Source organism: Brienomyrus brachyistius, unplaced genomic scaffold, assembly GCF_023856365.1.
Source record: "Brienomyrus brachyistius isolate T26 unplaced genomic scaffold, BBRACH_0.4 scaffold79, whole genome shotgun sequence".
NCBI classification, from domain to species: domain Eukaryota; kingdom Metazoa; phylum Chordata; class Actinopteri; order Osteoglossiformes; family Mormyridae; genus Brienomyrus; species Brienomyrus brachyistius.
The window spans coordinates 156031-182744 of record NW_026042354.1 but is presented as its reverse complement, the minus strand read 5'-3'; the positions used below and the strand labels follow the sequence as shown (position 1 = coordinate 182744).

The window sequence follows — 26714 nt, the reverse complement described above, 5'->3', positions numbered from 1 at the left end:
GTAACCTGCTGGTCTTGTATAACCCTCCTCGCTTTCTTCCATTTCAAGGAGCAGGATATCTGTTAGTACCCAGGGCAGAAAGACCTACGGCAGGTTGCAGAGCTTTCTGTTATAGAGCTGCTCAGCTGTGGAATGGTCTTGGGGATTCGGACAGACTCTCAATATTCAACTCCAGACTAAAACATACCTCTTTAGTTTAGCTTAAAGGGACTTTAGTTCTAGCTCTAGCTAACTCCTCACTCCCAGTCAGACCTATAGCATGAGGTGTAGAGCTGGGTGGGGATCGGTGCCATTGGCTTTGGATAAACTGAACTGTCAGTCTGTCACTCTACTGTAGTTGCACACCCCCTTATGGAATTGGAGTGCTGACATTTCAGGGACCCCCCATGCCTGCGTTCTCACCTGCCTCTCCCTCCCACTTACGCTGCCATAGCCATATCTGCCGGAGCTTACATACTGCACTCACCTATCTGTTTGCACTGCCTCTAGTCTCCCCTACTTTGACTAACTGCACATTTTATTTCCCCTCCTCCTCCTGGGCTGTGCGGCCTGGAGACCCCAAATTTTCAAGATATTCTGCCGACCCTGCTGCCTGCGACGTCTCCACTACCAGTGACGCCCTTCCGGCCTGCTCGCCCTTCTGCCTGTGACGCCCTTCCGGCCTACTCGCCCTTCTGCCTGTGACGCCCTTCCGGCCTGCTCGCCCTTCTGCCTGTGACGCCCTTCCGGCCTGTTTGCCCTTCTGCCTGTGACGCCCTTCCGGCCTGCTCACCCTTCTGCCTGTGACGCCCTTCCGGCCTGCTCATCCTTCTGCCTGTGACGCCCTTCTGGCCTGCTCGCCCTTCTGCCTGTGACGCCCTTCCGGCCTGCTCGCCCTTCTGCCTGTGACGCCCTTCCGGCCTGCTCGCCCTTCTGCCTGTGACGCCCTTCCGGCCTGCTCGCCCTTCTGTCTGTGACGCCCTTCCGGCCTGCTCGCCCTTCTGCCTGTGACGCCCTTCCGGCCTGCTCGCCCTACTGCCTGTGACGCCCTTCTGGCCTGCTCGCCCTTCTACCTGTGACGCCCTTCTGGCCTGCTCGCCCTTCTGCCTGTGACGCCCTTCCGGCCTGCTCGGCCATCTGCCTGTGACGCCCTTCCGGCCTGCTCGCCCTTCTGCCTGTGACGCCCTTCCGGCCTGCTCGGCCATCTGCCTGTGACACCCTTCCGGCCTGCTCGCCCTTCTGCCTGTGACGCCCTTCCGGCCTGCTCGGCCATCTGCCTGTGACGCCCTTCCGGCCTGCTCGCCCTTCTGCCTGTGACGCCCTTCCGGCCCGCTCGCCCTTCTGCCTGTGACGCCCTTCCGGCCTGCTCGCCCTTCTGCCTGTGACGCCCTTCCGGCCCGCTCGCCCTTCTGCCTGTGACGCCCTTCCGGCCTGCTCGCCCTTCTGCCTGTGACGCCCTTCCGGCCCGCTCGCCCTTCTGCCTGTGACGCCCTTCCGGCCTGCTCGCCCTTCTGCCTGTGACGCCCTTCCGGCCCGCTCGCCCTTCTGCCTGTGACGCCCTTCCGGCCTGCTCGCCCTTCTGCCTGTGACGCCCTTCCGGCCCGCTCGCCCTTCTGCCTGTGACGCCCTTCCGGCCTGCTCGCCCTTCTGCCTGTGACGCCCTTCCGGCCCGCTCGCCCTTCTGCCTGTGACGCCCTTCCGGCCCGCTCGCCCTTCTGCCTGTGACGCCCTTCCGGCCCGCTCGCCCTTCTGCCTGTGACGCCCTTCCGGCCTGTTTGCCCTTCTGCCTGTGACGCCCTTCCGGCCTGCTCGCCCTTCTGCCTGTGACGCCCTTCCGGCCTGTTTGCCCTTCTGCCTGTGACGCCCTTCTGGCCCGCTCGCCCTTCTGCCTGTGACGCCCTTCCGGCCTGCTCGCCCTTCTGCCTGTGACGCCCTTCCGGCCTGTTTGCCCTTCTGCCTGTGACGCCCTTCCGGCCCGCTCGCCCTTCTGCCTGTGACGCCCTTCCGGCCTGCTCGCCCTTCTGCCTGTGACGCCCTTCCGGCCCGCTCGCCCTTCTGCCTGTGACGCCCTTCCGGCCTGCTCGCCCTTCTGCCTGTGACGCCCTTCCGGCCTGTTTGCCCTTCTGCCTGTGACGCCCTTCCGGCCTGCTCGCCCTTCTGCCTGTGACGCCCTTCCGGCCTGTTTGCCCTTCTGCCTGTGACGCCCTTCCGGCCCGCTCGCCCTTCTGCCTGTGACGCCCTTCCGGCCTGCTCACCATTCTGCCTGTGACGCCCTTCCGGCCTGCTCACCATTCTGCCTGTGACGCCCTTCCGACCTGCTCGCCCTTCTGCCTGTGACGCCCTTCCAGCCCGCTCGCCCTTCTGCCTGTGACGCCCTTCCGGCCTGCTCGCCCTTCTCCCTGTGACGCCCTTCTGGCCTGCTCGCCCCTGGCTGCTCACTGGGGGCTTTGGGCAGGGGTGCTGTAAAGCACTTTGAGACAATGTAATGCTGTGAAAACATGCTATACAAATAAAATTGAACTGAACTGAAATTGAATTTTGTATTTCGGGGGAGGGCTCAAAATTGTTACTTACTGCAATATTTTTTACTAAAATGCACATACATTCTTTTTACTTATCCCCCAGCCCTTATCAACAATACACCAGTCAGAAAGCTATCAATCCTGTGAAATAGACTTTTAGAAGAAATGTTTGTTTGAATGATTTATGAATAATGATGCTTCATTCATCCCCATGGGGAAATTGTCTTTTCGCCCCTCCCATCTTGCTCTCCAAGAGACACACGACACATATACAGGTGAGAGGAAGTTTGGGGGTCACAGCACAGGGTCGGCCAGCATCCAGCCCCCTGCAGCTCAAGGACCCAGTGATGAGATCACTCTGCCGGCCTGGAGATCTAACCAGCGACCTTCCGCTCATGGACACAGAGTCTTAACCCAAAAAGTCATGCACCACACCCAGTATTTACAGAAATGCTTCCTATAGCATCCAAAACTGAAAAGAATATGAGTGGTTTTCCCACCATTAATGAAAACTGGACCATTCTGTGTGATGCTGTATCTTTGGTTATTTGTTACACAAAGGATGGTCAATGAAGTCTTGTCTTTACTACCTTCAGTTAAATACATCCATCACCACTCATTTCCAACTGGGGTCACAGGAGGGACCAGAGCCAATTCCAGGAACAAGGGGTGCAGGTAGAAACCAACACACCACAGGGCCAGTTCAGACTCCCCAAACAACCGGCGCTGCACACTTTGGGGAGGAGACCAGGGCCCCAGCAGAAACCCATGTGAACAGCATGCAAACTCCACACAGGAAGAGCCTACGCCCAACCCTGGGATTGAACCCAGGATCTTCTCACTGTGAGGCAGCGGTGCTAACCACTGCACCACCATCAGCTAAACCCAGCTTAAAAAAACATTTTTGTTGATAAGAGAGGAAATATATTACATGCATACATATTTATTTTTATGGTAAATGATACGGAAGCTCCCAGCTCTGGGCTCCATCACATGAACATGCCTGCTGACAATCCAGTTATTAATCCAAGAGGAGAAATAAATTAGATATATTTCATACAATGTCAATGTATTACTGCCAGACCAGACATGGTTTCCCATCCCCACATCACTTACAGAGCCGTCCTGGAGTTCTTGACCACAGGCAGCAGCCTCCAGTGCTCTTTATCTGATCTGATGAATTTCTTCATATCAAACACATCCAGCTCCTCATCTGACATCAGCATCACAAAGGCCAGAGCTGAGTACTGTGCAGGTGAGAGGTCTTCTGCTGAAAGGCTTCCTGAATTCAGGTATCTTTGTACTTCCTCTACTAGAGAATTGTCACCCAGCTCAATCAGACAGTGGAACAGGTTGATGGTCCTTTCTGGAGATAAATTCCCATGTATTTTGTCCTTGATGTATTTGGCTGTTTCCTCAATGTTATGTGAGCGGGTTTTTGTCTTTCCCGGTAGCCTTTGTAACAGAGTCTGACTGGAGTCTGTTGAGAGGCCCAGGAGGAAGCGGAGGTAAAGGTCCAAGTGTCCATTCTTGCTCTTTAATGCCTGATCCACTGCAGTCTTCAGCAGTTTAGCTGATCTTTTTGATAGAAACACATATAAAGCAGCGAGATACTCCTGGATGGTCAGATGCACAAAGCAGTACACCTTCTCCTGATACAGCCCATATTCCTCCTTAAAGACTTCTGTGCACACTCCAGAGTAAACTGCAGCTTCAGTGACATCAATGGCATTCTCTGTCAGATCTTGCTCATAAAATATGAGATTGCCTTTCTCAAGGTTGTCAAAAGCCAATTTACCAAGTTTCAAAAGAAATTTCTTGCTGTATTCATTAAGCTTGGTTTCATAGTTTTTCATATACTTGCCATTTTTTAATGTAGTCTGAAAGATCAGGAAGTGTGTGTACATTTCAGTCAGAGTCCTTGGAATTTTTCCCCTGTCAGTCTCACTAAAAAGCCTCTCAAGGACAGTGGCTGAAATCCAGCAGAACACAGGTATGTGGCACATGATGAAGAGGCTCCTTGATGATTTCACATGTGTGATAATCCTGCTGGCCAGGCTCTGATCACTGAATCTCCTCCTGAAATACTCCTCCTTCTGGGCATCACTGAACCCTCGTATCTCTGTCACCTGGTGGAGGCACTCAGGAGGTATCTGATTGGCTGCTGCTGGCCGGGAGGTTATCCAGAGGAGAGCGGATGGAAGCAGATTCCCCTTAATGAGGTTAGTCAACAGCACATCCAGTGACATTTTCTTTGTTACATCAAACCAGCTCTCATTGTTCTGAAAATCTAGAGGAAGGCGACACTCATCCAGACCATCAAAGATGAACAAGACTTTGTACCTAAACAGCTCAGTGGATTCAAGAGATTTCAGTTCTGGGACAAAGCGGTGAAGCAGTTCAATCAGACTGTATTCATCCTTAATCAAATTCAGGACCCGGAAAGGAAGAGCAAATATGAAGTGAACATCCTGGTTTGCTTTTCCTTCTGCCCAGTCGAGAATAAATTTCTGCACAGAGACTGTTTTCCCGATACCTGCCACCCCTTTAGTGAGTACAGTTCTGATAGTTGTCTCACGCCCACATAAGGGTTTAAATATATCATTGCACTTGACTGTAGTATCTTCTGTTTGCCTTTTCTTGGATGCTGTTTCAATCTGTCTCACTTCATGTTCATCATTGACTGCTCCAGTCCCACCTTCAGTTATGTAGAGTTCTGTGTAAATCTCACTGAGAAGTGTTGGCTGTCCTTCCTTAGCTTTCCCTTCAAATACACACTCAAATTGCTTCTTAAGTTTATATTTGATTTCCTGCTGATATTGCAGCATGAGTCCTGAAAAGAAATGAGAGGAAATTCAAAACATACATGGGTGTACTGCATGATTTCTGCAAATACAGGGATGACTTCAGGAAAGTTTTCAAATGGCTAACACACTGTGACATACATGTTATGATAGTTTTATACCAACATAGAATAGAATAAACCTTTATTATCCCACGAATGAGAAATTTAGGTGTTACAGAGCTCTTGCACAAAAACGTAATATAGAACAATAGGAGCAGGTAGATACACAAAGATATAAATACAAATGTACAAAAGTTTTGGAAATAAATAAAGATGTACAGAGATATGTACAAAATGTACAGAGATATGTACACAAGTGCGGGGGGTGGGGTGTGAATGATCCTGGTTACAGCATGTGATATGTCAGTTAAACATATATGAGTAAAAAATACTCACGCTAAACTGTTATAATGTCTGACAGCCGCTGGTAAGAATGACCTGCGGTAGCGCTCCTTCCTACACTGTGGGTGTAGAAGTCTATTGCTGAATGAGCTGCTCAGAGCTCGTACAGTCTCATGCAGGGGGTGGGAGGTGTTGTCCATAATGGATGTTAGCTTAGACCGCATCCTCTCATCCCCAACCTGCTCGATGGATTTCAGTGGGCAGCCCAGGACAGAGCTGGCCCTCTTCACCAGTTTGTCCAATTTCCCCCTGTTCCTCTCTGCAATTCCACCACACCAGCAGACCACAGCATAAAAGATAGCAGATGCTACCACAGTGTCATAGAAGGACCTTAAGAGAGTCCTGTTCACCCCAAAGGATCTTAGCCGCCTAAGCAGGTGAAGACGACTTAGACCCTTTTTGTAAACTGCCTCAGTGTTTGTAGACCAGTCCAGTTTGTTGTTTAGGTGAACACCCAGGAATTTGTACTCCTTCACCGTTTCAATGTCCAGACCCTGGATGTTCACCGGTGTAGTAGGAGAAGACTTCTTGCTGAAGTCAATCACCAGTTCCTTCGTCTTGCTGGCATTAATATGAAGATGGTTCAGTTCACACCAGCTGACAAAGCGATCGATGACCCCCCTGTATTCCAGCTCGTTCCCCTCTGACACCCGACCAACAATGGCAGTGTCGTCTGAAAACTTCTGTAGATGGCAAGTGTCCGTGTTGTAATTGAAGTCCGCAGTGTATAGGGTGAAGAGAAAAGGGGCGAGTACTGTTCCTTGTGGGGCCCCCGTGCTACAGACTACCACCTCAGACACACAGTCCCGGAGTCTCACATACTGGGGTCTCCTGGTGAGGTAGTCCGTAATCCACGCAGACAACTGATGGTCCACTCCCGCTCCCTCTAACTTCCCCCTCAGCACTGAGGGCCGGATTGTATTGAAGGCACTTGAGAAGTCAAAGAACATGACTCTCACAGTGCTCCTAGCCGTCTCTAGGTGAGAGAAGGCCCGATGCAGCAGGTAGATGACAGCGTCATCCACCCCGATGTTCGGCTGGTAGGCAAATTGCAGCGGGTCCAGATCCCTCCTGACTAGCGGGCGAAGGTGGTGAAGTACAATCCTCTCCATGGTCTTCATCAGGTGTGAAGTCAGGGCAACAGGTCTGAAGTGGTTCAGCTCCTTGGGGTGCGTTGTCTTTGGGACCGGCACCACGCAGGACGTCTTCCACAGAACGGGGACCCTCTCCAGACTGAGACTGAGGTTAAAGATGTATGTGATGACCTGGCACAGTTGACCTGCGCAGTCCCTCAACAGTCTGGAGCTGATTCCATCTGGACCTGCGGCCTTCCTGGTTTTCATCTTCATCAGCTGACTCCGCACCTGGTCAGTTGTGATGGAGAGGCCACAGTGTAGGTTGTGGGTGGGTGACTCCTGCTGAACGGCATGGGGGGGAGGGGCAGTAAGGCCGTTGGGGGACAAAGGGGGCAGATGGGGTGCCGCCAATATCCCCGGTGCTGTGACTACTGTGGGGGGTTGCAGGGAGGTGTGAAGGAGGTGTGATGAGCTCTGGTGGATAGGGGGGGGTTGGGCTACTGAGTCAAACCTGTTAAAGAACTGGTTCAATCTATTAGCCCAATCCTGGTCGCCAGACTCCGGATCCCCTCCACTCGCCTTGCTCCGTCCGGTGATGATATTAAGTCCCTTCCACACCCCTCTTGTGTTGCTCTGCTGGAGCTGCTCCTCCAGCTTCCTCTTGTATCTGTTCTTTCCCCGCCTTATCTCTCTCCGTAGCTCCTTCTGGACTCTCCTAATTTCCTCATGAAGACCATTCAAACATCCTTTTCTCTGCCAAAGACTTTTACACAGTGCTTTACATGTACAGAATGTTATGAGGCTCTTACTCTTCTCTGGCACGTCAGCGAGATCATTTTGCTCCATGGTCCTCAGGATGTACAGTGTGTTCGGATCATTGTCCTCCTCCAGCTGAGGCTCAGAGCATTCTGGGTAATTCTGATCTAGGTAACTCACACAATTCTTCAGCTCATCCTTGGGGAACGAAAATATAGTCACAGTTAATTATTACTACCTGCACCAAACCTTTTCAAAGTTTCACTTGTGAATCATAGTTTTAAATATATTTCCTTTAACATGATGAATTTCTTATTATACAGCTGTATAAAATTATAATTCATATAATTCACACAACAGCTAATAAAATATATATCAGCAACAAACACAGACCTTCGATATGGATGATAAACCCGGTTTATCATGTGGATCTGAACTGCATTCTTCCACCTGGTCTCTGTGAATAAGGCAGAAACATAAAGACCTCAATTCATCTACACAAATGTAACAGAAAGACTGAAAATCTCCCCATTAAACTTGCTGTAACTGCAGATAAAGAATAACCTTGTGGTATATTAGTCTGGAAAGATGTATCTGCCATGTTAAGCTTTATTCACTAGGGCAGCTTCCTAATTTTCTCATGACAGCAGAAGAGAACCAGTGACATCAGGCTCCAGCACACAGAGACACAGCAGGCAGGAAGGACAGTTTTCTATGCAGCCCTTTGCACCCAGTGACATTTACAGTGATTCACTTGATTAGCAGAGCTAAATACCAGCATTTCATTCAGTCAGTAAACTGGCTAATTTTATAAGTCTTTGACGCCAAGGACTGCACCTAATATCGTTGTACATATTATAATGACAATAAAGATATTCCTATTCTGATTCTAATTAGCTAGTGAATTCATGATGGTCTTTTATTGGAAGCTAAATATTAGTATTTTGACAAACATATTTGACACTGAGGTATCCAGCCTTGGATATAAGAGAAGTGATTACAGACGTAAGTGAGATGTAAAATAGTGTGGATTCTCTGTCCATGGTAAAAATGATGGTTGGGTACATTACTGATAGGTGTGTAAAACCTAATTAAGAGCTTTGCTGGAATGGGAACTGTGCAGTGGGATGAGGAGGCTAATGGGCCACATCTGTCCTTCAGCACCAACAGGCTAATGGGCCACATCTGTCCTTCAGCACCAACAAGCTAATGGGCCACATCTGTCCTTCAGCACCAACAGGCTAATGGGCCACATCTGTCCTTCAGCACCAACAAGCTAATGGGCCACATCTGTCCTTCAGCACCTACAGCCTAATGGGTCTAATCTGTCCTTCAGCACCTACAGGCAAATGGGCTGAATCTGTCCTTCAGCACCTTCAGGCTAATGGGCCAAATCTGTCCTTCAGCACCCCATCTCATGTGGAGTCCTGGGACAGTGCCAAGCCCAGTGTGGGGACAGGAAGAGGGCAGGCGTGGGCACACACCCAGGAAAGGGGGCAAAAATGCAACTTGACCTCCTGTTCTGACTTTTCCTGCCAAATCTACCTGACTATTAATGAATATAAAGAGCCAAAAAAACCCTGGTACGGTAATAAGAAGCCCACTTCCAGCATGCTGTCTGGGAGCGAGCACACAGCTTCCCATGCAGCTGGTCAACAGTGAACCAACCACCCCCCCCCCCCCCCCGGATAAGGCTGTGATTTGCTTATCAATGGGGCGACCTGCTCTGCGAGCGACTGGCCACAGAACTCGCGGATGAGCAGGGAGCGTCAGACAGGGTGGCGCCTATCAGCTTGATGCCCGCATCCCTAACCCCCCCTTCTGAATCCACCGGTCTCCAGGCCCCCACTTTTGTCTGTCAACTAGCAGCAGTGAGGGAAACATATACCCAGCTGTCTGTGAACTCAAGACCTGGTGATGCTGCCTCAAGGATTATTGTCCTTGCACCAGTCTGCCAGCCGTTGTACTTCTTCCCTGTATGCTGCCTCATCGTTGTTCTTGACGAGTCCCACAACAGTGATGTCGTCTGCAAATTTAATGATGTGATTTGTGCTGGAGCTGGAGGTGCAGTTGTGTGTCAGGAACGTGAAGAGAATCGGGCTCAGCACACATCCATGGGGGTGCCTGTGTTCAGTGTGGTTGTGTTGGAGCTGATGGTGCCAATCTGGACTGTCTGGGGCTTTCCAGTGAGGAAGTCCAGAATCCAGTTGCAGGTGGAGGTGTTCAGCACGAGCAAGTCCAGCTTGGCGATCAGCTGCTGAGGGATGATAGTGTTGAATTCTGAGCTGAAGTCGATGAACAGCATCCTCACATGGGTGTTTCAGTATTCCAGGTGTGACAGGGACAGGTGAAGTGCAAGTGAAATTGCATCATCTGTTGATCTGTTCATGCAGTACACAAACTGCAGTGGATCTAGCATGAGGGGGAGCTGGTTCTTGATGTGGCTCAGAACTAGTCGTTCAAAGCACTTCATGGGAATTGGAGTAAGTACTACTGGGCGGTAGTTGTTGTGCTCTGACGGTGGCCTTCTCTGGAACAGGTCTGATGGTGGTGGTCTTGAAGCACTGCGGGATGACAGCTTGCCTCAGGGAGGTGTTGAAGATGTCCACAAGGACGTCGGCTAGCTGGTCACGCTGGCTCTGAGCACATGTCTGGCTATGTTGTCGGGTCCAATAGCTTTCCGTGAGTTGACTCTAACGAGGGTCGTTCTCACGCTGGCTGCAGACAGGAACAGCACTTCGTCGTCTGCCGGGGGTGTGGTCTTCTGTGCTGGCTTGGTGTTCTGGGCCTCAAACCTGGCGCAGACGTGGTTGAGTGCATCTGCAGCTTCAGTGTTCGTGGAAACCAAGTCCAGTATATTAGCTCCTCTGGTTGGGAACTTAACATGTTGGTGGAGTTTGGGTAAAACAGACTTTAAATTTGCATTATTAAAGCCCCCGGCGATGATGAGGTGGAGAGATTGCAGGTCGCTGATGGCTTCGTACAGCTCGCGTCGCGCCTCCTTAGCATTAGCATCGGGGGGAGTGTACACCACCACAATAACAATGATGCTGCACTCCCACAGCGAATAATAAGGTTTGTACTTCACTGCCACAGATTCCATCAGCGATGAACAGTGATTGGTGATCATACCTGTGTTTCCACACCATTCTGTGTTGATGTAAACACACAGGCCGCCACCGCGAACTTTGCCGGCGTCTCTGTCTGCACGGATAGCATGTAGCCCCCTTAGCTGAATAGCCGCTTCGGGGATGTTGTCGTTCAGCCAGGTTTCCGTAAATATGAAAACACTGCAGTCCTTCATGTCGCGATGTGCAGCTCTCTGTAGTCCGAGCGCCGCCGTGCTTCAGGGTCCATTCACACCGCTTGTGAAGTCTCTTTACTGGGATGGGTGCTGCAGTTGATTCAGGGGCAGGAACCAGGCCGAAATCGCGGAACAGGCCCAGCTCGCGGAACAGGCCGAGCTCACGGAACAGGCCGAGCTCGCGGAACAGGCCGAAATCGCGGAACAGGCCCAGCTAGCGGAACAGGCCGAGCTCGCGGAACAGGCCGAGTTCACGGAACATTCCGAAATCGTGGAACAGGCCCAGCTCGAGGAACAGGCCCAGCTCGAGGAACAGGCCCAGCTCGAGGAACAGGCCGAGCTCGTAGAGCACCTTTGTTAGTGCGTCTTCGGTGAAGTTGTTGTGAATCTTTCTTTGATTTCAGGATGAGCACAGTGGTTGTATGTGCATCTTTTTTGCGTCTTTCACACACATGTTCTGATAGCAGAAGACTACAAATATAGACAAGAACAATAAAACAAATGCATACTATGAGATCCGGAGTAGCCACTGTGTCCTACCACGCCGCCATCTTGAGTAACCTATGTACACACTATGACGAGCTACAGCACAGACCATAACTCTGCCAGGGGTTGATCTGGGCAGCTAGAGGCCCACCGAGTAGGAACAAAGGATGGGGGGGGGGCAGGGGTAATTTGACTTCCTCCTGACCTGACGGACGTGACAGAGTCTGGCAGAGGAACACACCTGACCTCTTATCTGCAGCCGCATAACTGGCCCAGCTGCGCATGCCGGACAGGCAGCCGGAGAGCTGACAGGGCCTGGGGGGGCAGAGTCTGGCAGAGGAACACACCTGACCTCTTATCTGCAGCTGCATAACTAGCCCAGCTGCGCATGCAGGGCAGGCAGTCTGAGAGCTGGCATGTAATAAGTGCCCCAGGTGGCCGGCGTTTACCAAGTGCCCCAAGCGGCCGGCATATACCAAGTACCCCAGGTGGCCGGCATGTACCAAGTACCCCAGGTGGCCGGCGTGTACCAAGTGCCTCAGGTGGCCGGCATGTACCAACTGCCCCAGGTGGCCAGCGTGTACCAAGTGCCACAGGCGGCTGGCATATACCAAGTGCCCCAGGTGGCCAGCGTGTACCAAGTGCCACAGGCGGCTGGCATATACCAAGTGCCACAGGTGGCCGGCGTGTACCAAGTGCCCGGCATGTAATAAGTGTCCCAGGTGGCCGGCGTGTACCAAGTGCCCCAGGCAGCCAGCATGTACCAAGCACCCCCAGGCTGGCATATACCAAGTGCCACAGGCGGCTGGCGTGTACCAAGTGCCCCAGGCAGCCAGAGTATACCAGGTGCCTCAGGCAGCTGGCATATACCAAGTGCCCCAGGTGACCAGCTTGCACTCTATATGCCGGGGGCCCTGGGAGTTAATGCTCACTGTATGTGGAAAAAGCACCAGGGGCCCAGGTGGTCAGCATGGGCTCAATATGCTGGGGCCCTCATGCTTAATTTATCCCATTAGCCTGGTCCATAACCCAACCAAGGCTTCAGGGGGCGCTATCGTTAGTTTTGTCTGTATTTGATGTAAATAACATCAAATATTGTTTATATAGAATAGACAAAACTTTTCTTTAAATTCTCCAATGTGATGGAATTTGTTAAAGGTAATAATTGGTGCATTCATTATAAATATGTTCTTTCTTCATAGATTGTATGGGTCTCTGTGACATTTGACTGAGAGTCTGAGTGTTTTAAACAGTGTTTGTTTAAATGCACATTTACCTTTGATCTGTAGGAAAAGGACCCTCACTGAAGTTGGGTGGATGTGGTATTGACCTGTCACTCTTCAGGGAAACACAGCTGGGTACAGGGGAGTCTGCTCTCTTCATCAGGACACTGTGTGCAGTGAGAGGAAACAAACCCTCATGGTATAAATATAATCCATACAATGGGGACGGCATCACACTGCTGGGTACAGGGGAGTCTGCTCTCTCCATCAGGACACTGTGGGCAGCGAGAGGAAACAAACCCTCATGGTATAAATATAATTCATACAATGGGGACGGCATCACACTGCTGTTTATCCTTCTGCTCTGCCTTCATGTACTTTGATATGCTGTGAAGATCTTGATATAAACAGACTTATTTACAGTCAGCTACAATGTGAAATAAATTTTCACCTAAAAATTTAATTCCAACGTGAAAGGTGTAGTATCAATGTCAAAAACCTTCATAATTAGACTTGACTGATGTGGATTTCTACCTGTTTATATATTTATTTATTTGTTTGTTTAGTTTTGTTTTGTTATGGAGCGGCATGGTGGTGCAGTGGTTAGCACTGTTGCCTCACACCTCAGGGACCCGGGTTCGAGTCTCTGCCTGGGTTATGTGTATGGAGTTTGCATGTTCTCCCCATGTCGTTGTGGGGTTTCCTCCGGGTACTCTGGTTTCCCCCCACAGTCCAAAGACATGCTGAGGATTGGACTTGCTATATTGCCCGTAGGTGTGCATGTGTGAGTGAATGGTGTGTGAGTGTGTCCTGTGATGGGCTGGCCCCCCATCCTGGGTTGTGCCCATTGCTTCTGGGATAGGCTCCGGAGCTTCCGCGACCGAGTAGGATAAGTGGTTTGGAAAATGGATGGATGGATGGATTAAAGTGCTGCCCACTGACCAGCCCAAGCTAGGAGCCCAGGTTACTTTATGTTATGGCCTGACTATAGACCCAGAGAGACATGCATGCTAGTGGGCTGTAACACTGTTACCTCTCAGGGCTCCTTCTCTTACACCCCATAGGGGGGGGCATTTCAGAAGAAGCTCTTCTTTTTCTTCTCTCCTTCTCCATTTCTGTGCTGATCCAGACCAGATGATTCCTGCTGTGGTCTCTGTGAACATGAAGGGTAAGCAGATACATAGATAAATACACAGTATCCAGAACTCAGCACTTCTACATCAAACTGACACACTGGGTCTCCATCCTGTTACGTGCTGTTAGAGTGACCTGCGTACATCACTGAACGCCATTTCTGTTCTGTCCCGTACTTACTGTGCCTGAGTCATTATTCCACGCCTCATGTCTGGTACCCACACCAAAATACTTATCTATACTGCACAGGAACCCAGCGCTAATTCATACTTTTGCTTCGGTGCTGTCAGTGACTGCAGATGATCATGGTAGGTGTTGCATACATCAGTGATATTCCACCAGGCAGATGCACAGCAACAAATTTAGCATATCATAAGGCGTAAATGCATTTTAATAAAGTACACCTAACCTATCGAACAAAATAGCCTTCCCACCTTAAACATGATTAGAACACTTGCATTCTCCTACAACTGGGCAAAAAAATCACCGTAAAACCTACTTTACAATAAAATGTTGAATATCTCATGTGATTTATTCAATGATATACTGAAAGTGAAAGACTCTGACTATCGTAACCCGGGGAGCTTCTCCAGAAGCAATGTAGTGAAGGTGGTAAACATTTTATGGACAGTTTTAAAGTTCTTAGTATAGGCTTGGGAGCTATTTTGGAATCCGAAATCCTTACAACAAAATTTTATGCTTCCCCCAGGGTGATTCCCCATGGGGGGATTTCATCACCAAGATCTATTCTTCTCCTGCTCTTTCTTGGCTGACCTCTGCTCTGTGAAAGTCACTGTTATCACCTACAGCAGACACCTAGTCGATTATCCTGGACACGTGCAGTCGGCAGTCATGATCTCCTCCAGACAAAAAAATCACGCACCATCCACTGTTGTCCGGCACAAAACCCCTGATGATGATATGTATCACCTCACCCTGTACGCGACCGAAAGCATCCCCCCCCCCCGATTGGGAGAAACCCCATATGATTAATTATTCTAAGAAATTGAAATACTACTGACAATTACACTACAGACGGAGTCCATCACCGATCAAATGACTGACATTAAACAGCTGACATAGACTTACATGCATAAAATAGCTTAACGTCATCATGCCGTGAAAGGTTGTCATTGGCTTAGGTAGTAGTTAATTTTACTGCATACATTATACTACAGCATAGGAAGAAAGGGCAGAAAGAGACTGTCAGCCATTCAATCAGGTGGGAAATATTCAAGGAGTGTGCAAAGAACTGGCAAAGACATCTGCCAGTAATGAAGGAGATATGGCCAACAAGCATGTTAACATTCTGGACAAAACATACACTCATGCTCTGCGAATCGCAGCTGTCATCCGGCTCGTTATCGGCGCTTCATCCACAAGAAACACATAACCAGTGCAATGAACGGTGCAGATAAGTCAGGAAGCCCGAAAAGGCCCCTGTCTCCTGGAGAAGGTCACATACATCCTGGGCTGCCAACTTTCACACATCTGGCGTGACGCTCACACTTTCAGACTCTCACGCAAGAAATCTTATGTCAAACCTATATCTGTCACGATCCTGGGAGAGCGGACAGGCGATCGTGTGGGTAGGTGGCCACAGACCAGGCGAACAAAGCGAAATCGGGGATAACTGAGGTTTATTCCGGGAACGGAACACAGGGAACATCGACACCACAGTAGATCCACAATGACGGACAAGGGGAACAGGTCAGACCAGGACTTAAATACACGAAAAGTAATCAGACACAGGTGGCAACGATCGGGAAAGAACACGTGGGTAGTCAGGGGGCATGGCACACACGAGGAGCGGACGGGCCGGGCATCACAATATCATTCCATTATAAACCTAAAATTAGCTACACCAAAAGCATTAGGGTAGTTTGCAAACCCTACAGACTATTTATAAATAATAAAACTGTAACCTTCACGTAAATGCGTGGGCTTCTGAAATCATCTCACCCAAGAGGCTGTGATCAAAGTCAAGTTTGATGGAAGCTACAAGACAACACCATGTGTTACCATGGTTGACCATCATTTGTAAGAAGGTTGAGAAGTTTAGCAGTGTTCATAAGAGGTGTTAGAAGAATAAACTAGAACAGTCTGAAATGGAAAGTGCACATAGCCTACTTTTGTAAAACATTAAATAATTTGTATATCCATCCATTTCCTATAACCACTTATCCTATTCAGGGTCACAGGGGGTCCAGAGCCTAGAGGCTATAGGCACAAGGCAGGGAACAACCCAGGATGGGTGACCAACCCATCACGGGGCACACTCACACGCATTTGGGCAATTTGGTATTTCCCCTTAGCCTCTCCATGTTTTCTAGACTGTGGGAGGGCAACCAGAGGAAATCCCCCCAACACAAGGAGATCATGAAAACCCCACACACAGGGGGCCATGGCTCAAACGCAGGTCCCAGAGGTGTGAGGCAGCAGTGCGAACCACTGCACCACCATAACACATTTATTCAGTTCTGATTCCAAAGTATTACAAAGTATTTTTATAAGAATTTCATAGTAATTTAATTTAATTTGAAATCCATATCAAACACTGCACACCAGGGGTCTCCATCTCTGGCCCTGGAGAGATACTGTCCAGTCAAACCTGTTCTCAGGTAAATATCAGGAACAGGTGTAACTCATCAGAAGCCAGGTAGGACAGAAAACCTACTGGACAGTATCTCTCCAGGATCGGAGATGGAGACCCCCGATGTACGGATTGCATAACATTTTAATGGAAACAAAAGATTTGAAGAATCATTTATCGTCACAAAAAGATGCTGTAGACCCTGTCCTGGCACCTAATTGGTGGAATGAACTCCCCCTAGATGTCCGAACAGCTGAATCCTTGACTGTCTTCAAGCGACGACTCAAAACTTTTCTTTTTCAGAAATACCTGACGTAGAACTTCTATATTCTTACTCGGCTCTTTTTCTGGTGTGTGTATAAAAAAAATAAAAAAATAAAAAATAAATAAAAAAAAATTCTGCACTACTCAATGGAGTTCTCAGAGATAGTATTCATAGCTTGGGTCCTTATTGAGCTAGCATCGGAAATTCATTGCAGAGTCTCAAAGCACTTATGTAAGTCGCTTTGGCTAAGGGCGTCTGCCAAATCCTGTAAATGTAAATGTAAATTTGCATTTTTAAAATCAACCTTAGCCCCCGTTTTCTCCAAATCTGCAGGTTTGTGCACGGAGAACTTTTTTTCCGAAAAACTTGACTTATTGTTTACTGATTATTAAAATCTGACTTGCGTACTATTTGCTTTAAACAGTTTAAACAGGACTGCACAATATGACTACAATTAATCAACACCTTTCAGATTGGAGAACAGTGGCCTGTACATTGCGGTCAAGCTATCCGCGCTTCGCCGAAACACGGTCAAATCATCCGCGCTTATAATGTGAGGTGCACGCATAGACATGACATTACGGTATCAGTCGTACATTACGGTTTAGGAGAGCAACAGACTCCAAGCGATCCAAGCGAGGATTAGGGTGAGTACGCGTATGTACAAAGTACAGGATATACTTAAATGTAATTAATGTCTAACTTTCCCATAATGTATGAACAAGTCATATGGCATCTGAAAGACAACATTCAAGGCTATTTCCTACACAAATCTGGTCAGATTTAATATACCACTTAAAAGAATGCATTTTGAAATCCATATAATTTTATGTTATGAGCCAGGTTGGACAGCTCATTTCTCAGCATTATCACCTAAGATCTCTAGTACCACATGAAAGGCAAGGGCCTAGGCTACACCACCACCAAATTTGGCCAACTTTTACTGTAGCATTTTATAGAAAATTTACTTTGAAATTCATGGGTTTACAGTACATGCTTTGGCATATATGAACCAAGTTTGACAACTCATTTCTCAACATTAACCCGTAAAGAACAAAGATTATCACCTAAGGTACAAACATCTCTGATACCCCCTGAAAGGCAAGGGCCTAGGCTATATCTCGTCCAAATTTGGTGAACGTTCACTGTAGCATTTTAAAGAAAATCCATTTTGGGTTTACATTACATGCGTTGGCATATATGAGCCAAGTTTGACAGGTCATTTCTCAAGATTTCCCCCTAAGGTACAAACATCTCTGCAAGCACCTGAAAGGCAAGGCCCTACACTATACCTCCACCAAATTTGGTCAACTTTAACTGCACCATTTTTAATGTACCAAATAGTTTTAAATATGCTTTACAATTTAATAGTGTTTAAAAAAAACATAAATCAATTGACAATTTAATACTAAAAGAATATTTTTGTAATTTCTTTGTCAAAGCAAAGGACTAGTTGATTAAAACCAAAATACTATGAATAAAATTTTAAGTTTCAAGATAGTTAAATAATTAAGATTCCTTTTCATGCTGATTCACACAGTTAATATTTCCATGTAATTTCATTATATTTTTATGTTAACAGAAAAAAGTACCAGAGGGGGCGCTGTTTAGCGGACTATGGAGTAGACGTAGGTAACTAAGCTCCACACTACAAAGCATTAAAATTACATTTATATGGGGAATAGATAATCTTTATTGCATTTTTCGGCATTGTCAACTGCACTTTGTTTATCTTTGAACGACAAATTATGGCCAGCAAGTCGACGAAAACGCGCAGTACGATTCAAACAACTTTACGGCCTGGTCTGCACGGCTCGCCTTCGGAGCCGAGTAGCGTAGACACTCCGGCTGACCAGATTACAGATACTTTCAGACAAGAACTACTGTCGTTACTGCGAAAAGACATCGCGGAAATAATGGACTCGCCAGGGAAAAACAGCGGATGTCAGTGGACGACATGACAATCTCAATCTTTCCCGACTTTACCTCGCGAGTGATGAAAGCCAGGGCAGAATATAACAACATCAGAAATCAGCTTCGGGGAGTCGAAGGAGTTCGATTTGGCATCCTGTACCCGGCCCGATTCAAGATTACATACAAAGGCAAGGAACGGATCTTCTCTACCCCTTCTGATACCCAATCGTATGTCACACGGTCCATTCTAACACACGGTTCTACATCTACGACCTGAATATCTTTCTCGAAATCACTCTGTAGTCGAAATTTTCCATGCAGGACTTTAGCTGAAGTGCTGTATAATCCAGAGGACAATGAAACTATGTTTACATACAGTTAACATTGTTGTCAGTCGTTTACGACTCTTTCCTTTAACTAGACATATTATAATATAGATTAATAGTGTTCGCCGATGATGCACATGTTTCTCTGTTTTGATTTTTGAATCCCAGTAATTATTTGAATTACATGCTTTGTATTGTGGACTTAGGAGGTTTGAAGGTTTCATAGGTTCCAACCCCTATTCTTTGTATTTGGGATTTGGCCTTTTAGTTAGAAAGGCTACAGCGACCTTGCAGTTACGGGAAGGTCTGCATAAGGACCCAAGGTGTTTCTTTTTCCTTTTTTTCTGTTTGATTGTTTTTGTTTGTTTTCTTTCCATTGTTGACATGGTCACTAGATCTTATGCTGTTTGCTTTATAACTCCAGTTCACTCATTCAACTATCAATCTATGTTCATCTTTCAATGGCGGAGACGACAACACGTGATTTAAGCTCTATTCGTTTTATAAGTTGGAATATTAAGGGGATACAGCATCCAATAAAACGTCGTAGAGTTTTTACACACCTCCGATCATTAAAACCAGAAATTATATTTCTTCAAGAAACGCATCTTTGAGTGGGCGAAAGTAATAAATTTCCAAAAGGTTGGGTTGATCAGGTGTTTCACTCGAAATATAGTGATAGGTCAAGAGGAGCTGCCATACTAATTAAAAAAGGCATCCCATTTAAAGCTTCTAATGTAATTCCGGATAATAATGGCAGATTTATTATAGTGGCAGGGAAATTGTTTGGTCACCAAATAATACTAGCTAATATCTACGGCCCAAATTGGGACAACCCAGATTTTTTCTCTAACTTTTTGTCCAAGCTCCCAGACTTTAATTCACATATGTTAATATGGGGGGGTGATTTTAATTGTACACTAGACCCCGCATTGGATAAATCTCATTCTAAACACGACAGTAGAGTCTCTAGGTCACGAGAAATGCTACTGTCTTGTATGCAGTCCTACAAACTATATGACCCATGGAGGCATGCTAATCCTACTTCTAGGCAATTTTCTTTCTACTCGCCGGTACATTACTCATATTCTAGAATCGACTTTTACTTAATTGATCATAAAGCAGTTTCCTATGTTACTAATTGCCAATACCACTCTATTATAATTTCTGATCATTGTCCTGTGCAATTAGATTTGGCATTCCCGAATAATATTCAGTCACAACGAACTTGGCAGTTTGATCCCATATTATTAACTCACGACTCATTCATTAAACTCATTTCGGAACAGATCGATACATACATAGAAATTAATAGTACCCCTGGTATTTCATATACAGTTATATGGGAATCACTTAAGGCCTATCTTAGAGGTCAGATTATTTCATACACAGCTTATGAGAAGAAAAAACAAAATAGGCATCTAAATTAACTAGCTGAACAAATTCAAAAGATAGACCAGAAATTACCAAGTGAATCTACTTCTGAAACATTTAAGACACGACTACTGCTCCAGACAGAATATGACAACCTCTCAATTGAGAAGGCAGAGCGGCTCCTGCTTAAAACCAAACAAACATACTATGAGCATGGTGAGAAACCCAGTAAATTGCTTGCACATCAAGCGAGACAGATAGCTGCACTCAGAGCAATTTCGGAAATTCGTACCACAACAGGTTTAATTACTACAAACCCTAAGAATATCAACGATCAGTTTAAAATGCAATACATAAACTGTTATCAATCTCAAACACCCGTGAATACAACTCAAACTTATAGTTTTTTGAATAATTTAGAAATTCCCAAAATTTCAGTTGAGGACCAAATTTTTATTGATTCCCCAATAACGAGTCAAGAAATCATACATGCTATAAAAACAATGCAGAATGGTAAATCACCAGGTCCGGATGGCTTCCCTATTGAATTCTATAAGGCTTTTGCTACTAAATTAACACCTTTGTTAGACCTATTGTTCCAAGAAATTATCACAACCAAGAAACTACCGGATACCATGTCACAAGCTGTGATATCTGTAATTCTTAAAAAGGACAGGGATCCACTTGATTGTGATTCCTATCGCCCAATAAGTCTTCTCTGTTGTGACTACAAAATTCTCACTAAAATTTTGTCCCAACGTCTCGAGAAGGTAATACCCCATATAATCAATCCTGACCAGACCGGCTTTATACCAGGCAGACAGTCATATTACAATGTGCGGAGGCTCCTTAATATCTTGTATTCTGCCCACTCCACCCTCCATCCTGAAATCATACTCTCTCTTGATGCAGAGAAGGCCTTTGACAGGGTGGAATGGAGCTATTTGTTCACAACTTTGGAAAAATTTGGTTTTGGACCATCTTTTATTGCATGGATTAAGATTTTGTATTATTCTCCAAAAGCTTCAGTTCGGACAAACTCCAATTACTCAGAATACTTTTTACTACATAGAGGCACAAGACAAGGCTGCTGTCTGTCCCCCTTTTTGTTTAATTTAGCCATTGAACCTTTAGCCATAGCAATAAGACAATCACCAAAGGTTACAGGAATCACTAGGAATTGTAAGATACATAAAATATTATTGTATGCTGATGATGTATTATTGTACGTATCTGACCCGTTAGAGTCGATTCCATACTTGTTACAGATTCTGAAGCAATTTGGGAATTTTTCAGGATACAAATAAAATTTTTCTAAAAGTTTACTTTTTCCTATAAATAATTTAGCAACTAACATAGATTATAGCACTTTTCCATTTAAGTTGGAGAGTCGGTCATTTGCCTACCTGGGTATTAACTTCACACAAACATACAAAGACCTCTATGACTATAATTTAAAGGTGTTACTGGAACGTACCAATTCAGATTTTAACAGATGGTCATTGCTTCCCCTTTCATTAGCTGGTCGAGTTAATATTGTCAAAATGATGGTGCTACCCCGCTTTTCATATATATTTCAAATGATTCCTGTTCTCTTAACCAAAAACTGGTTTAATAAGTTGAATAGCTACATTACTAACTTCATATGGAACAAATCGATGCCACGTATGAAGAGAGCCTATCTGGAGTTACCTAAGTCAGCTGGAGGGCAGGGTTTACCTAACTTTATGTTTTACTATTGGGCTGCCAATTTTGTTAAACTAAGCCACTGGATTTCTGTACACAAATCAAGGGAAGGCCCAGCTTGGGTTACTATGGAGCTAGAGTCATATCAGTCTATATCTCCAATAACTCTTCTCAATAGCCCTCTACCTATTAATTTCAACCTTAAAAATTTAAACCCTGTAGTAAAAGCAACCCTTAAAATATGGTTTCAATTCAGAAAACATTTTGGTTTCACCCAAGCATGTAGCTTCCTTCCACTAACTGATAATCATCTATTCCCACCTCCTCAAATAGATACAGCTTTCAAAATCTGGCAGGACAATGGCTTATTTTTTGTTGGGGATTTGTTTAAGGATGGTACATTTGTTTCATTTAATACCCTACAAAATAGCCATAATATTCCAAAGACACATTTTTTCCGATATCTGCAGGCTCGTAGCTTTATCATGAAATACTTTTCCACCCCTCTTCAGACATCTAAAACGGCAGTAGATTATATTTTAGAAATAGATCCCTATATAAAACACAGGATTTCAGTGATCTACAATATCATTCAGAATATCAACATACCTTCATGGGATAAGACCAGAGCAGCCTGGGAACAAGACCTAAGTGTTGAAATCAATGATGGAAATTGGCGACATATTATTAAACAGATGCACACTTCTTCTTTCTGCCTTAGACACAACCTAATACAATTTAAAGTAGTTCATCGTTTACATTTCACAAATGAAAGATTGGCTAGAATTTACCCTGGCACCGACGCAGGATGTCCCAGGTGCCAATATAGCCCAGCTACAACCGGTCATATGTTTTGGTCTTGTCAGTCTTTAAAATATTTTTGGGAACAGATTTTTCACTCTTTCTCACACATATGCAACACTACAATAGAGCCCAGTCCCTTTGTTGTGCTGTTTGGGGTGCTCCCACAAGACAAACATTACACGAGATTGCAGGCGAGGACTGTTGCCTTCTCTTCTCTGTTAGCACGAAAAATAATTCTTTTAATGTGGAAGTCCCCCAGACCACCAACATTTAGTCAATGGGTAAAAGCTGTGCTCTCTACACTGCCACTCGAAAAGCTGAGATATAGCCGAGGTAAATGCAGACAAAAGTTCCATGCAATTTGGTCCCCCTTTATAGAATATGTTGACAACATTGTACTCACCTGAACATGGAGGTTTTTTTTTTTTTTTTTTTTTTTTAATTATTTTTATTATTATTATTATTTATTTATCTATTTACTTTTTCCAATTACTCTGTTATTGTTACACCTGGGTCGGGGGGTGTGTTCGTTTTGTTTTTGTGGCTTAATGTTGTAAAATTTGGAAAAACTCAAAATAAAGTTTGAAAAAAAAAAAGAAAAAAGTACCAAAGTCCAAGCAGATGACTCCCAAAAAGAAAAGCCCACTAATTAAACAATATAAGCAGAATGTCATTGGTCCAGATTGGCAATCATTAGGCCCTATGGATAACATTCCAGCAACCAAACTTCTAAAAGCATCAGTGGTTCATGAATTTAGCAATGTAGATTACTGGCTCACTAAATTGATTTGGCCTGCTATTACTTAGCCCGTGACTATCAGCAAATAGATGGACTACAGTCTGTTTTGTTCTATGGTGGTCTTTGAAATGGTGGAATTGTGGGAACTGCAGAAAAAGCATTTGTGCAAATATTAAATACTGGAGACAATCACTGGGTTACTGTCAGCAATGTTTTTAGCTCACAAAATTAATTGTTTAAAGTCAGAGGAATGTTATATCCTGGAAAACCGGGTCAGAGCTCAGCTGTATGCATCTTTGGCTATAAACAATAAACAATGAAGACAAAAGTGAAGGTTCACTGTTTGTGCCGAACTGCACATAATGGGGAAGTCATGGTGCAGTGCTCACAGTGTAAGGGCTGGTTTCATCCCAGATGTACCTGCATTCCAAAGATTGCTTTGCATACAGCAGAAGAGTGGCTGTGCCCATGTTGCAATACAGAAGAGTAGCACAAAGATAGAAAAAACCCAGAAAAATAGAAATAGTAAAACTGTTAGTTTTTATATTTAATTTCTTTGAAATATATTTATTTTTGGCTTGGATTTTTATTGTTCTAATTCAAGTTTGAATCTATTTTTTTTCTAATGCATTTTATTGACTGGGCTATCCAAAAAATATATATTTAGATTTTCTAAACCTGAAGAGTAGCACAAAGAAAGAAAAAGTTCACCAGTTATTCAATCAAATTCTCTGTTGGATTGTTAGTTTTAACATTTTTTTGGCCCTTTAGTTTTAAAAAAAAAAAAAAAAAAAAAATATATATATATATATATATATGTATGTATATATATTTACTACGGATTTATTTACTTTCTTTGATATTTATTTATTTAAATATATTAAATATATTTGATAATATATTTATTGATATATTGATTGATTGTTTATTTTATAGATTGATCCATGTTTAAATTCAGTGTTTATTTAATATTTATTTTCGTGCTTTTTTTTGACTGGGCTAGCACAATTTATTTTAATTATTTTAAAGTTAGGTTTGAATGCAGTGTTGATTATTTATTTTATTTTTTTATTGGACTGGAAATACAATGGAAGTTCTTTGTTTAAAAAACGCCAATAAATCTTTTTAAATTATACGGAACGTGTCCTTTTGGCATAATATGTGCATTTTACTTTGCTTTTACGTCATTAAATCGAACCAATGATTCGTATTACTGTCTCAAAATTTCTGAAATTTAGAAAGTCTATTTATGATGTTGCCTTTAAGACTAATATTTTTATGATAAACAAAGGATGGTAAATGTAATCCATTTATATATATAAAGTTAAAATCTACATTCATTTTAAAGATATTTTAAGTATTTTTTTCTTTGCCTATTCAATGATATGAGATTAAATGTCATGTTTTGTGAAATTTAAAAACAAATACTAATACCCTAATATTAAGGAAAGCTCACTTTTTTTATAACTGTGGAATCAAAGATTTTCAGTCATTATAGGAAATTAGGAAACCTTTCAGGCTTTACTAGGAAAATGGACAGTTTTGGAGAAACAAACACTTTAATATAACCAATAATTAATACCCTACAAAATAGCCATAATATTCCAAAGACACATTTTTTCCGATATCTGCAGGCTCGTAGCTTTATCATGAAATACTTTTCCACCCCTCTTCAGACATCTTCATGTGGTAACAGAGATGTTTGAACCTTAGGGAGAAATCCTGAGAAATGACCTGTCAAACTTGGCTCATATATGCAAATGAATATACTCCAAACCCATGGATTTCAAATGCATTTCCTTAAAAATGCTACAGTGAATGTTGCCCAAATTTGGTGGTGGTATAGCCTAGGCCCTTGCCTTTCAGGAGGTACCAGAAATCTTTATACCTTACGGTATAATGTTGAGAAATTAGTTGTCAAACTTGGTTCATATATGCCAACGCATGTACTGTAAACCCACGAATTTCAAAGTGAATTTTCTATAAAATGCTACAGTAAAAGTTGGCCGAATTTGGTGGTGGTGTAGCCTAGGCCCTTGCCTTTTAGGTGCTTGCAGAGATCTTTGTACCTTAGGTGATAATGCTGAGAAATGAGCTGTCCAACCTGGCTCATAACATAAAATTATATGGATTTCAAAATGCATTCTTTTAAGTGGTATATTAAATCTGATCAGATTTGTATAGGAAATGGTCTTGAAAGTTGCCTTTCAGATCCCACATGACTTGATCATACATTATGGGAAAGTTAGACATTAATTGCATTTAAGTATATCCTGTACTTTGTACATACGCGTACTCACCCTAATCCTATGCACGATCGCTTGGAGTCTGTTGCTTTCCTAAACCGTAATGTACGGCTGATACCGTAATGTCATGTCTATGCGTGCACCTCACATTTTAGCGCGGATAATTTGACCGTGTTTCGGCGAAGCGCGGATAGTATGACCGCAGTACCTGTACGACGAAGCGGGGTTACTGGCTTATCGGGGTAACTTGTCAGATTTAAGGTACAACAGCTTAAATGGACTTCATATTCGTTCACTTACATTTTGCTCGGACAACCTTAAAACCGTTAAATAAATTACCCTGATAATAACCCCGCTTCGTCGTACAGGCCCCAGATCCGTTGCAAAACCTTGAGATTAACCCAGATGATTCGAAACGATAGCAGTTATCACCAACACTTAAAAAAAGAAAAACTTAATATAGAGTCAAACTATTACAGCCTAGCCCCCGGTCCATGTTTACACAGCACCGTATATTAGGCGAACTCATGGCTGAGCGTTAGTAATTTAATATTATTGATGTTAATTTGACAACTCTTCTGTGACACAGTAACTTACTGTACTGTACGGACGTATATTTAACCTCTAATTATGTTAAAAATATTAAATCCCACTAAACAAGTAGGCTGTGTTAAACATGCTTATCTTATTATTAATGTTATCTGAGTATAATCTTACCTTGAAACGCAGAATATCTGTATATTATTCCAGAATCGTGTTCATGATTCTTGATAAAATGGCGACTCTGCCATTAAATTGGCGTCACTTTCACTTTCATTTACAGACAGGAATTGATCAGTTTCCGTATCAAACAATAAATGGACGCGGACTCAGCGGCACAGCGTAAGGTTTTGGGGGATATTATCCATGTGACTTAATAATTAATAACAATAACAGTAATTCTGTTATAAAACACATTCAGGATTATCATGCATGTTAAAAGCGGTACTAAAGTAACAAATATCTTACAGTGGCGATTTGAGTAATTTATAAATGGGGGG

The 26714-nt window shown here is 44.5% G+C and overlaps 2 protein-coding genes across 2 annotated transcripts in view; both read right to left on the bottom strand.

Moving 5' to 3' along the window:
* LOC125726907 (NACHT, LRR and PYD domains-containing protein 12-like) overlaps positions 1-26714 on the bottom strand; it is a 137761-nt gene that overhangs the window by 34429 nt on the left and 76618 nt on the right. The gene's annotated exons all lie outside the window — the stretch shown is intronic.
* Positions 3614-26494, bottom strand: LOC125726913 (NLR family CARD domain-containing protein 3-like). The gene is made up of 6 exons (XM_049003393.1): positions 26392-26494; positions 13627-13746; positions 12647-12760; positions 7974-8037; positions 7634-7778; positions 3614-5334 (listed from the first exon to the last, which is right to left on the bottom strand). Exons 2-6 carry the CDS (start codon positions 13704-13706, stop codon positions 3614-3616), a joined length of 2124 nt encoding a protein of 707 aa, XP_048859350.1. The 5' UTR covers positions 13707-13746; positions 26392-26494.

Bases quoted from the DNA above. Each gene is read 5' to 3' on its own strand.
- LOC125726913 (XM_049003393.1), bottom strand. From the start codon at position 13,706: ATGGAGAAGGAGAGAAGAAAAAGAAGAGCTTCTTCTGAAATGCCCCCC. The intron at 8,038-12,646 runs GTAAATGTGCAT...CCTTATTCACAG, and splicing joins CCTTTTCCTACAGATCAAAG to AGACCAGGTGGAAGAATGCA. The intron at 5,335-7,633 runs GTAAGAGCCTCA...ATTTCTTTTCAG, and splicing joins CGCTGACGTGCCAGAGAAGA to GACTCATGCTGCAATATCAG.